This window comes from Macaca thibetana, chromosome 16 (genome assembly GCF_024542745.1).
Source record: "Macaca thibetana thibetana isolate TM-01 chromosome 16, ASM2454274v1, whole genome shotgun sequence".
Classification (NCBI taxonomy): Eukaryota; Metazoa; Chordata; class Mammalia; order Primates; family Cercopithecidae; genus Macaca; species Macaca thibetana.
This window is the reverse complement of record NC_065593.1, coordinates 74,941,645-74,955,065: the sequence shown is the minus strand read 5'-3', so window position 1 is coordinate 74,955,065 and position 13,421 is coordinate 74,941,645. Positions and strand designations below refer to the sequence as shown.

The 13,421-nt window shown below is 39.1% G+C and overlaps 1 protein-coding gene across 2 annotated transcripts in view; it reads right to left on the bottom strand.

Annotated features, from left to right (window-relative positions):
* SMURF2 (SMAD specific E3 ubiquitin protein ligase 2) overlaps window positions 1-13,421 on the bottom strand; it is a 115,859-nt gene that overhangs the window by 27,957 nt on the left and 74,481 nt on the right. For both annotated transcript variants that reach the window (XM_050762418.1, XM_050762419.1), the window contains 3 exons: window positions 10,888-11,090; window positions 8,561-8,645; window positions 2,174-2,332 (listed from right to left, as the gene is read on the bottom strand). In XM_050762418.1, the coding sequence (XP_050618375.1) occupies window positions 2,174-2,332; window positions 8,561-8,645; window positions 10,888-11,090 (447 nt within the window). The remainder of the gene's footprint in view (window positions 1-2,173; window positions 2,333-8,560; window positions 8,646-10,887; window positions 11,091-13,421) is intronic.

Sequence of the window (13,421 nt, the reverse complement as noted above, 5' to 3'; positions counted from 1 at the left end):
CAGCAATTAGGCAAATTCAAGTTAAAGTTACAATGGGAAACCATTAAACATCATCAGAACGGCAAAAATTTCGAAGTCCAACAACAATAAGTACCAGCAAGCTTCTGCAGCAACAGGAACTCACATATTGCTGGTAAAAGACTAAACTGGCATAGCCACTTTAGAAAAGTTGCCTTTATATATTAACGTTGAAGACAGAAATATTCTATGACATAGCAATTCCACCACCAGGCAAGCACCCTAGAGCAGTGTTACTCAAAGGGTGGACTGCAGATGACACTTATTTTGCTCTCTAGGCTATACAGATCCTAATGCACAAAAACAGTGCATACTTCTCTATTTCTTCAGATACTTTTACATTAGGGCTTTCAAATACCTGCGACCTTCATTTGTAAGCAAGGTTTTAGAATCTTCTATCTACAGTAAGGTAAGATCTACTGACATAATGAGACTGCCAGGATAATTATACATATTTCAAAGGAGGAACCAAAGATACACATTTTAAATGTTTTCTCCTATTATCCTACAAAAATTGGTAGCCAGTTCTCATTTAAATTTTTTGCTTTATTAACCTAACTCCAAAAATTAATGAAACAAGGACATTTTCGAAGTCATTTTAAAGAATATTATTGTTTTGTTGTGTTTTTAACATTTTAACACACATAATAAGAACTTTACAAAAGGTGAATGAGGAAGACCAAGCAGGTAATGAACGTCACCATTCATTTAGAGAAGCTAAAATGAAGTATTCTTAGCCTAAAATCCTTGTTGCTATACCACTCTCAGTGTTTTTGCCAGAAGCATTAAAAAAGACACTTTGCTACTTTGCTTAGTAATGAAGTTTCCTCTTCTCTCTTTTCCTCCTCTTGCCCCCATTCTTCAGAAGGCAATGCTAATAAACAGAATTAGAAGAAATGAGGCAGCTAGAGAGAAAAGAAAAGCAAAGGATGCAAATACACACACAATGTTCAGGAGAGTGCCTCACAGGCAGCTGAAGCCAGAGCATCTGGGTTTGACCCCAGACTTCACCACTGGCAACATATGTAGTCATGTAACCTCTATGCCTCAGTTTCCTCATCTGTAAAAACGGCAGTAGCTAACTCACGGAGTTTTTCTGAGGATGAAATTACTAATTTGTGGAGTTTTTTTGTTTGTTTGTTTGCTTTTTAAAGACAGAGTCTCACTCTGTTGCCCAAGCTGGAATGAACTGGCGCAATCACAGCTCACTGCAGCCATGACCTCCTGAGCTCAAGAGATCCTCCCACCTAGGTGTCCTGAGTAGCTGGGACCACAGGTGCGCACCATCATGACCAGCTAATTTTTAAATTTTCTTTTGAAAGAAGAGGACTCACTATGTTGCCCAGGTTGGTCTTGAACTCCTAGGCTCAAGTGATCCTCCAACCTCAGCCTCTCAAAGTGCCGGGATTACAACATGATCGACATGCCTGGCCTTACTAACACATGTAAAGTATAAAAAACAATGCTTGGCACACAATAAGTGCTACTGAAGTGTTAGCCATTAATATAAATTATTAATAATTTTGTTTTACAATGGCAACACAGAATTAGCCTGTTCAACCCCTACTTCTGCTGTCAAGATACTGCCTCTGTAAAAGACCACCTGGGGCACCTCTGATAACCCTTTTCCTAACATTCCAAGATAGGTTCCTACTTAAAAGCATAGTAGGTTTAAAAAACTCATATCAGAGTAAACCTTGTCACACTCTTACATAAATTTTGCTCAACAAAAGTAAATTACAATTGATGAAAGAAGATGTTCTTTCTTTCTTTTTTTTTTTTAAAGAGACAGGGTCTCCATCTGTCACCCAGGCTGGAGTTGGAGTGGTGTGATCATAGTTCACTGCAGCCTCAAACTCCTGGGCTCAGGAGATTCTCCTGCCTCAGTTTCCCAAATAGCTAGGACTGCAGGCACGTACCACCACATCCAGCTAATTTTTTAATTTAAAAAACTTTTTTTTTTTAATAGAGACGAGGTCTCACTATGTTGACCAGGCTAGTCTCAAACCCCTGGCCTCAAGTGGTCCTGCTGCCTCGGACTTCCAAAGCACTGGGATTAAAGGCATGAGCTACTGCACCCAGCCTCACATTTATTATTGAAAGCATCTATCTGTTTGATCTTCCCATTTTAACATGTATTGTTTCAAAAACTTACTTTAAAACTAAATGCAAGTTAGCAGAGAGCCGAGGATCTGTAAATTGTGTTGTTCTGTTGTTATGGTCAACGAAATAAACTCTGCCTGTTGCCGTATTACGGATCTCCCATCCAGGAGGCAATGGACCAAGCTCTTCACAATTGATGTTGCTAAGATCCCTGCAAAAACAAATATAAAATAAAAAATACCTCATTGCTGGCCCTCCTCAACCAAGCAAGTGTAAATGACACAGAACAATTCCACAAAGTCTGAGAAAATGTATTGTTTCAGAAACTTGAGATGTTCAACTGGAATCTTTAATTCCCAATGGTTTAACAAACTCGCATCTTCAAAGCCCAATCCATAAATGGCTCAGAAAAACTTATCACATAGCCTACATTTTTTAGTAAGTTCCTAGGCTTTAATGTAATACAGATTTAAACTAATATAAAATCAATCACAATATTTGCCAACATAAACTGTATTTCAATACGTGTTTGACAGGAAATAATTTTACAAGTGTCAGTGATATCAAGAATTAAATGCTCTCTAAAATTTCCCTTCATTTCTTTACTATACCATAAAATTTGCATAAAATGTCCATCCCATGATTAATTTTAAGCTCTCCAACAAAGCAAAACTGGAAATGTTACTGAAATTATGATCCTGAAAAAAATCACAGCATATTTTTAAATAAGCTGCAATTCTAAAATCTGTAGTTAGTCAATGAAGAACCTGTTTAAGATACATTACCAAGAGTGCTCTAAGGGTTACCACTGCAATAAGAAAAGCTAAGATTTTTAATGGACCAAAGACTATTGTTATTATATTACACATTCTTAAAATACTAGTATATATAGACAAGGATTTATAGCGTCTTAAAGAATGAGTTAAGCAGCTTCCAGGTTGGTGAACACACTGAGGTACCGGGATAGTGGTCTGACCAGAGAGGGCATGGTAGCTCCTTGCCCTCCCCGCATACTGTGCCCTAAGCATTGCTTCCATTTGGCTGTTCCAGAGTTGTATTCTCTATAATAAACTGGCAATAGTACTGCAAATTCTTATCTACACTGTTAGAAAAAAATCTTTCAGTGAAGCTTCCAAAGTGTTGAAATTGCTGTTTGTCATCCACCAGAAAAGTCACTGCCTTTGGTGACATAACTGAGATTGCATGTAACAATGTAGGATATGCTCAGGTCATTTCCAGCCTTAAATGAATACTTTAGGCTACCAGAGCCATCTGTAAATACCAAAGAAATGACATACTCTAAAAGTGACCAAGCAAACTCAAGCATCTAGACAGCAAAACTGTTCCTGTGGTTCTCTTTTTATTATTAAAAAAAAAAAAGAAAAAGAAAAAAGCACCATGTTTAATGTAAATTGAAATTGTAACAGATAATTATAAGTAATGACAAATTTCATCAAAATCACATTTTAAAAGTTAAACTAGAAAAATGTTTTTCCTGAGATGACCTCTCCTTAGTCAGGGTGAAACCAGTGATGGGCACACAGGGACCTAGGTTTGCCGAAGCAATGATTCTGACTTCTACTATAGGTGCTCCAAGAGACTCTTGCTACAGAACAGCTAAAGTGTAGGAAAAAACACTATTTGAAACACTGCTAGTCTCAAAAGAGGCAAGGGAAAGTTCCAAGAATCCTCCTCAAATTAAAAAAAAGGGGGGGAGTTTGGGGGACTGAGTGAAGCTGGTACCTGAGTGGCAGGTAGGCAGAGGGGCAGGCCAGCAGCAAGACTGCGATAGGAAACCTGAAGCTTCCTCCCCAAGCTGAGAATTCAAAGAGGGAGTTCAGCCTCCCAAATTCAGCCTCCCAAAGTGCTGGGATTATAGGCGTGAGCCACTGTGCCGGTCCCAGATAGATTTTTTAATAGTTTAGAAATGAAAAACAGGAGCTGGAGGCCATTATCCTTAGCAAACTAAAGCAGCAATAGAAAACCAAATACTGCATGTTTTCACTTATAAGTAGGAGCTAAATGAGGAGAACGCACGGACACATAGAGAGGAACAACAGGTACTGTGGCCTACCATAAGGGAGAGGATCAGCAAAAATAACTAATGGGTACTACGCTTAGTAGCTGGGTGACAAAATCATCTATACAACAAACCCCCATGACACAAGTTTACCTATAACAAACCTGCACATGTACCCCTGAACTTAAAAGTTAAAAAAAAAAAAAAATTAAAAAAATGAACAATTCTACTGATAAAATGCAGAATTTCATTTCATGTCATTTTATTTAGAATTTTATAAATCTACAGTCATACATGGGAGAGCGCTAAAGCACTGATTAAATGAGCAAAAAACTAGAAATAATCTTTGTGTCTCATTGGGAGCTGGTTAAAGAAAAATGGAATGTTATACAGTCATACAAAGTAATACAGATCTGTATTTCAGGACTACAGTCAGTCAGTATGCAATGTAACAAATAACAAGGCATTAGTCATTGTTTTAAAGAGAAATGCAAAACATGATGAAACGAGATTTCTTGGATAAATCTAGGTATCCTGGATATCTTTAAATAAAGTTTGTTTTAAAGAGTCTGACTTTGCAATTTTATAAATATCTTTGAATAGTGATATTCTAATAGAATCTAAATATTTATAGTATACTTTCATAAAAGATCCTCCATACAAAAGGCATGTTTGCTAAAGGATCCTCCAAAACAAAAGACACAAGTTTTTAAGGCAATTTGGGGGATACAAAATAAGAAAAATAATCCCAAGTGTTATTTCATAAAATCATCATTCAAACTACATGTCGATACTCAACATGAGATATTCTTAAAGCTTTGCTGAAATCCTTTACTCATTAATAAAAAACTGACATGTTTCCTCTGAAATAAAAGCCTATTACCAACAGTGGTGCTGAAATCTGTCTCAATTTCAATTTCTGTTGCCAGATTACATACTATTCTTTCAACATATAACTCAAGGTCAACTTTCTCACTATTGTAAATCATTTAGTTAAAAAAACATAATCGGCCAGGGGCGGTGGCTCACACCTGTAATCCCAGCACTTTGGGAGGCTGAGGCAGGTGGATCATGAGGTCAGGAGATCGAGACCATCCTGGCTAACAGAGTGAAACCCCGTCTCTACTAAAAATACATAAAAAAAAAAAAAAGATTATTTTTATTCTATACATTTCCTACAAATAATTTCTAATTATTTTAAAGAAAAGCTTATTATTGACCTTCAACTAGATAAACCAAATCCAAAAAGCTTTTCATAATTTATATAATAAAACTGATTTTGAAAAGTTAGGCCGTTGGATTTTTTTTTAGTAAGCTTAAAAAAAAAAAAAAAGTAAAATTTCCTCCCCACTACTTTTTATTTATTTAGATATGGAGTCTTGCTCTGTTGCCCAGGCTGGAGTGCCATCATGTGATCTTGGCTCACCACAACCTCCACCTCCCAGGTTCAAGCGATTCTTCTGTCTCAGCCTCCTGAGTAGCTGGGATTACAGGCACATGCCACCATGCCTGTCTAATTTTGTATTTTTAGTAGAGACGGGTTTTCACCATGTTGGCCAGGCTGGTCTTGAACTCCTGACCTCAAGTGATCCTCCCGCCTCAGCCTCCCAAAGTGCTGGGATTACAGGTGTGAGCCACCGTGCTCAGCCCCCACTACTTTTTAAAAACTAACAGCTTATATTGTCAAGACATGGAAATGGCAACCTTGATAAAGTAATGAGTAATAGCACATTCCCTTGGTTGCCACCCTCAAAGGATTCTGAGCTCTATAACACAAAGTAAGACATTTTCATAATTGTAGTTTTATTTATAAATAGAGAGCATCAAAGCAACTCAAGACAAGCTAGTCACATCTGGTTTTTTTTTCCTTTTTTTTTCTTTTGAGACGGAGTCTCGCTCTGTTGCCCAGGCTGGAATACAGTGGCGTGATCTCGGCTCACTGCAAGCTCTGCCTCCCGGGTTCGCGCCATTCTCCTGCCTCAGCCTCCTGAGTAGCTGGGACTACAGGCGCCTGCCACCTCGCCGGGCTAGTTTTTTTGTATTTTTTTAGTACAGACGGGGTTTCATCGTGTTTGCCAGGATGGTCTCGATCTCCTGACCTCGTGATCCGCCCGTCTCGGCCTCCCAAAGTGCTGGGATTACAGGATTGAGCCACCGCACCCGGCCGTCACATCTGTTTTTGATTCAAATACACAATAGAGTCCTGAGTATAAGCTTTAGGCAGAAAAAAACCCTCTGTGGGTTGTTTTGGGAGGTTTGTTTTGTTTTGGAGGAGGGGGGCTGCTGTGCTTAACATAAAATACCCACAACCTACAAATCCTTTGTATGTGCAACATACAGAGTTGATTTCGAATTTAATTTAGAATTCAAGCTTTTTTCCAGTTTCAACTGGACTACTTGGTACTTTGCATCTATTCATTAAAAAACAACTCAAAATAGGGCCAAGTATGGTGGCTTATGCCTGTAATCCCAGCACTCTGGGAGGCTGAGGTGTGCAGATTGCTTGAGCTCAGGAGTTTGAGACTAGCCTGGGCAACATGGCGTAACCCCATTTCTAATAAAAATACAAAAATTAGTGGGGTATTGTGGCGCATGCCTGTAGTCCCAGTTACTCAAGAGGCTGACGTGGGAGGATGGCTTGAACCCAGGAGGCAGAGGTTGCAGTGAGCCAGGACTGCACTACTGCTCTCCAGCCTGGACAGCAGAGCCAGATCCTGTCTCAAAAAAAGGGAGGGAAGAAGGGAGGGAGGAAGAAAACAATGTTCCAAAAATTATGGTAAATCACTAAATTCACTTGTGTGTCATTTCATCTTTTTGAAGTTAAAAGTAATTGACATTTTGGTTAGTAAATGCAGTATCTGCAGCTGAAATACAAAAGTCTGGATATTTAAATTAAATTAGGGCCAGGCAGAGTGGCTCGTGCCTATAATCCCAGCACTTTGATAGGTCGAAGCGAGAGAATCACCTGAGGTTAGGTGTTCATGACAAGCCTGGACAACATGGCAAAACCCCATCTCTACTAAAAATACAAAAATTAGCTGGGTGTGGTGGCAGGTGTCTGTAATCCCAGCTACTCAGGAGGCTGAGGCAGGAGAATCACTTGAACCCGGGAGGCGGAGGTTGCAGTAAGCCAACATTGCACCACTGCACTCCAGCCTGGGCAACAGAATGAGACTCCGTCTCAAAAACATTAATTAAATTATGTTGTTTTCTAAAAATGAAATTTTAATAAGGAACACATAAAGGAACATTGAATACATTTATGAGGTTAAATTTTTTAAAGGTTTTTTTTTTTTTTAAGCTGAACCATATTAAGAGTATCAACCTACTACGCTTTTTTAAAGGGTACGTGTTCTATGTTTCTCCCCAGGTCAATTTTCTTTTTCTATCCGTTTTTTTTGTTTGTTTGTTTGTTTTTTTGAGAAAGGTCTCGCTCTGTCACCCAGACTAGAGTGCAGTGGTGTGATCTCGGCTCACTGCAACCTCCGCCTCCCACCTTAGCTTCGCAAGCAGCTGGGACTACACAAATTTTCTTTCTCTTTTTTTGAAATGGGGTCTTGCTCTGTCACCCAGGCTGGAGTACTATAGTGCGACCAAGGCTCACTGTCACTTCAACATCCACAGCTCAAGCAATCCTCTTGCCTCAGCCTCCCAAGCAACTGGGACCACAGATGTGCTCCACCACATATGGCTGATTTTTAATTTTTGGTAGAGACCGGGTGTATGTTGCTAGGACTGGTCTCAAACTCCTGGGGCTCAAGTGATCCTTATGCCTCAGCCTCCTGAAGTGTTGGGAATATAGGTGAGAGCCACTCTGCTCTGCTTGGTGCCCTAGGACAAGTTTCAAACTCCTAAAAGATCCATGTTTTTATTCCACTCTTTTTTTTTTTTTGAGACAGAGTCTCGCTCTGTGACCAGGCTGGAGAGCTGTGACATGATCTCAGCTCGCTGCAACCTCCACCTCCCTGGGTTCAAGCAATTCTCCTGCCTCAGCCACCTGAGTAGCTGGGACTATAGGCACGCGCCACCATGCCCACCTAAGTTTTGTAGTTTTAGTAGAGATGGGGTTTCACCATGTTGGCCAGGATGGTTTTGATCTCTTGACCTCGTGATTTGCCCACCTCGGCCTCCCAAAGTGCTGGGATTACAGGTGTGAGCCACCACGCCTGGCCTATTCTACTTTTTCTAAGGGGAAGCAGGGGAGGATGGCTAGGAACTGGTGAGGGAGGGGAGAACTGAGGTGGGATTGCAGAGAAGTAGGCGAGACTTTCTGCTAAATGTCGAAACTGCAATAACTATCAGAAGAGTCAAACTTTAACATTAACTATTTTTAAAAGGTAAAAATTTCTTAAAAATCAAAGAAATCCTAGGTGAAATGGCTCTTTGATAGTCTAAAGAGTACTTAAAATATGTACTTACCTGGGCACTCTTGGATCATGCCATGTGCTCACACCAGTCTGCGTATGTAAGAAATACACCTGACCTTGTTGTGTTGTCCTCTGTTCTGTAAAATTAATAAACACTGATAACAAAAACATTCAGAATGTCCGGATCAAAGACAGTTATATACACTAAGATGATACACTAGTAGGAAAAAATCTCCAAATTACCAATCTATTTTATTTATTATCAAAAAAGGGCTTTACAAATCATTTGTTCTATTTTATTTATTATCAAAAAAGGGCTTTACAAATCATTTGTTCTGTCTCTTGGAAACAATTTTACAAATGATAAGGGCCATGGGTCAGCTCTCTAAAAGCAAACTAAACTTATAACGTGGCTCAAATACTAAATATGTTGCAATGGAAAACAAATCAAGATTGTCACAATACTAATAATTAAAAGATTTTAAATGAGGTATAAAAGGCTCTGAGAAAGAGGCTGGCCAACATTGGGAAGATCTGAGGAAGAACTTACGGAAATTTTCAAAGAGTCTGGAGGTTGATAACGCTTACTATGCCTAATTTTATACCAAAACTTACGTTTTCTCTTTGCTAGACAAAGGTGTATTCTCAAGATTACATTTGAGCTCAAAGAGAAGCAAAACAGTGAGATACTAGGAAGACATTCTATGTCATAAACAGATAGAGATGGAAAAATAGCCAAATTAGAAAGAGCAAGCATGCACACTGGGGAGAAAAAAGTCAAGGACAAAATGAACTCAAAGCCCTTGGAAAGACAGAGGAAAGGCCAGGGTGAAGAGAACAACCTATAAAAGCATTTCTTTATGGTGGGTTTTGTTTTGTCTTTTTTTTTAAAACAACAGAACCACTTTTCTTTAAATAAAATCTAATGAGAAACTTCAATACATAAAACAATAAAACTATTACTAATATTTATTAGTATAAATCTAATTTGTTTATAAACATATAAAGTCAATAAATTTAAACTTTAAACTTTCACAAATTATAAACAAAATCATATTATTATAGAGGACAGCCATAATAATTTCAGCCTTGGTATCTATTTTATTTTTATGTTGTGGTTGTACAATTTTTAAAATTCAAATCACAGAAATATTGTAAAAGTATAACCACTCCCACTCTAAAGAGCTTGCCTTCTAATCTCCAAGAGAAATGGCAGGAGAAAATTTCTTCTCAGGTCTGAACACTGATAATTACAGTTAAAATCTACCGTGCCAAACACTGTGCCAGTGTTTCACATGAGATTAGGTATCATTGATTTCTTGCAACAAACTTAGATGGTTGATGCTATTATTTTCCCCTATGGAGGATAAAACTGAGGCTCAAAGAGGTTAAATGATGTGTTCAGTGTTACATGGCAACACCAGGATATGAACCTAGGTCCTAGGTCTTTCAAGCCTGTAATTTAATGATTGTGCTAAAAGTTAACCTCTGAGTCATAGCACAGTTAATGGACAAATTTTTCAAATTAAAGAGCTAAAATACATTTAAAACTAAAATGAGAATCATGCATTTGTGGAAGAGTTTTTAAAAATATCCTTGAGTAAAATAAAACTTAGGTGTGGCAATTCGCAATGTTGGTTATTAGGTGTCAACATCAATCCAAAGTGGTTTATCTACAGTCTGTTAAGAGGGCAAGGATGTAAGTAACCTTGGTGAGCTTTTGGCAAGCAAGGAGAGGAAGTCAAGTTTAGACTATATACAAGTATTCACAAGATGGTATTAATTTAGAAAACTTCTGTATTCTATTAGGAGAAGACTCATGTTATCTTCCACATGAAATTTTATAATCTAGGATTTTATATAAGATTGTAATCATTTTATACAAACATAGAAGTAACTCAATCATTTATAACAATCCACTCAGATAATCCAAAATTATAGACAATATAAATATATGATCAGAAATATGCCTTTGAAATTATTTCTAAATATATGTCTAAAAAATTACATCGTAGGTTGAACTTCAGATTACTGTTATCAGTAACAATACCATCTTACCTTTCTATTCAGTGCCTATTTACAAAATAGTCTCACTTCATCTCGTATGCTTCTCACACTACCTTTGTTATAAACTAGTCATCTCACTTCATGATAAAAGAGCACAAACGCTGAGGCTGAATGACGAGTGCAAGGTCAAACTGTTGGCTGGGTAGTCATCTACCACTTCAAAGACTTTTCAAAGTTGGGAGGTTTTATATTTATTTTCATGCAGAATCCCTAAGCCCAGATTAATAACTTTTTCAAAATATATTTTCTGACTTCCTCAGCAAGCTGAAATCAGTAAACCACATTTTATTTTTCCTTTGCTAGTTGTCGTACCATAGCCTTCTGGTAGGTCTGGAGGAGTATGTAAATGTGTCCTGCTCATGTAATTTCTATGTCGTTGTGACCTGACTCTCCTCTCTGCCAGCCTGGGATCTGAAGACTGTCCACACGTTGCACCATTTGTTCCACTAATTGGAGTGTTCTCATCAACAAAGCAGCTAAGAGGTCTGCCAGGGCTAGAATATTCGGATGCCGGTCTATTGAAAATTAACAAGGAAAAGACATTATCAATTTAGATATCGAAAGTAGAGTTCTCTAGACAATATATATACTGCAGTAACAATCACTTATCATATCTGAAAACACAATGACTAATACAAGTGTAACGACTTCAAGAACTGAGTAAAAGCAAATCTGAAGTCTCTAAGCACCAAAGAAACACAAATGATAAGCACGTCAACTATGTATTTAAATGACTTTATTTTAATGACATTTGATATAAAATCCACATATATCTGTGGATGTGAGACTGGTTTACAAACTACTGCTAGATCTAGCTACAGCCTCTCTCTCAGATCTGACTTCCCACCATTCTCCCTCCCACTCTGCTTCTGCCACACTCATATCGTTCTGTTCCTTGAACTTGCCGAGGTCATTCCACCTGAGAGCAGTTGCTCTTCCTTCCACCTGGCATATTCTTTTCTCCCACTCTCCCCAGGCCTGGCTCTTTTTTGTCATTCAAATCAGTTTATTATTGCCTCCTAAGAGGTCCCTCGGACCTCCCAATCTAAAAAAGTCACTCAGTCCTTTGACAACACATCACAAAAGGGAAGAAGACAGTTTGTCTCTTTAAGGAGCTTCCAGTCTACTATTGCAGATCTTCCAAAATAAAAAATAATCAAGGGTTCATTCTTAAATTAACATGAACGGGTATGGTGGCTCACACGTGTAATCCCAGCACTTTGGGAGACCGAGGCGAGCGGATCACTTGGGGTCAGGAGTTTGAGACCAGCCTGGCCAACATAGTGAAACCCCATCTCTGCTAAAAATACAAAAATTAGCCAGGCGTGGGGGCAGGCGCCTGTAGTCCCAGCTACTTGGGAGGCTGAGGCACGAGAACTGCTTGAACCTGGGAGGCAGAGGTTGCAGTGGACAGAGGTTGCAGTAAGCTGAGATCACACCACTGCACTCCAGCCTAGGCAACAGAGCAGGACTGTCTCAAAAAAAAAAAAAAATTAGCATTTAAAACAACAATCATCCTTACATACACGTAGAAATTAAAGTTAATTTTACTGGTTAAATGAGTCGGAAGGAAATGGGTGTTCAAGTGAAACCCTGAACACTGACACAAGTACATATTCATTTGTGCTCACATATAATAAAAATGGGTACTTCAATAAATTCCTTGGCAGTTTAATACTAGAAATGCAGCTTGGCAACATGAGCTGGCTTTTACCTGAGAATCATAATGTTAACAAGAAAATTTTGTGATCCAATGAGTTAAGCAATTAGTTGTGTATAAATAAAAGTAGGTGCAGCTAATGAAAAGAATTTGGTATTTTATGTCTCGTGCCAGTCCTGCTCAAGAGGGGGAAAAACAGGCAAAACAAAACATTGCACAAGATGGCAAATTTTGTTCTCACTTAAAAGAGTGGGGAGAAGGGGATTCAGCCAAGTAGACTATTTGTTTTTGGTTACTTCAAAAGCACCTCTTTGCAGTTTCCAAAATTATCTTGCATCCCAATGTCTTTATACAGTAAGCTCCATGAAGTGACTATACACTCTTCAAGATTTAGTTCAGAGATTCCTCTGCTTATCAATTTAATTCATTCAATAATTTTATTTTATATTTTTGAGACTGAGTCTCGCTCTATTGCCCAGGCTGGAGTACAGTGGTACAATCTCGGCTCACTGCAACCTCCACCTCCTGGGTTCAAGCAGTTCTCCTGCCTCAGCCTCCTGAGTAGCTGGGATTACAGGCACCCACCAACACGCCCAGCTAATTTTTGTATTTTTAGTAGAGACGGGGTTTCTCCATGTTGGCCAGGCTGGTCTCAAACTCCTGACCTCAAGTGATCCGCCCACCCTGGACTCCCGAAGTGTTGGGATTACAGGCGTGAGCCACCATGCCCGGGCAATTTTTTTTTTTTCTTTTTGAGATGGAGTCTCATTCTGTCACTCAGGCTACAGTACACTGGCACAGTCTCGGCTCACTGCAACCTCCACTACTCGTGTTCAAAAAATCCTCCCATCTCAACATCCCAAGTAGCTGGGACCACAAGTACATGCCACATGCCCAGCAAATTTTTTTTTTTTTTTGAGACCAGAGTCTCGCTCTGTTGCCCAGCTCACTGCAAGCTCTGCCTCCTGGGTTCACGCCATTCTCCTGTCTCAGCCTCCCGAGTAGCTGGGACAAAAGGCGCCCACCACCACGCCCAGCTAATTTCTTTTTTGTATTTTTTTTTTTAGTAGAGATGGGGTTTCACCGTGTTGGCCAGGATGGTCTCGATCTCCTGACCTCAAGATCTGCCCACCTTGGCCTCCCAAATTGCTGGGATTACAGGTGTGAGCCACTGCACCCGGCCATG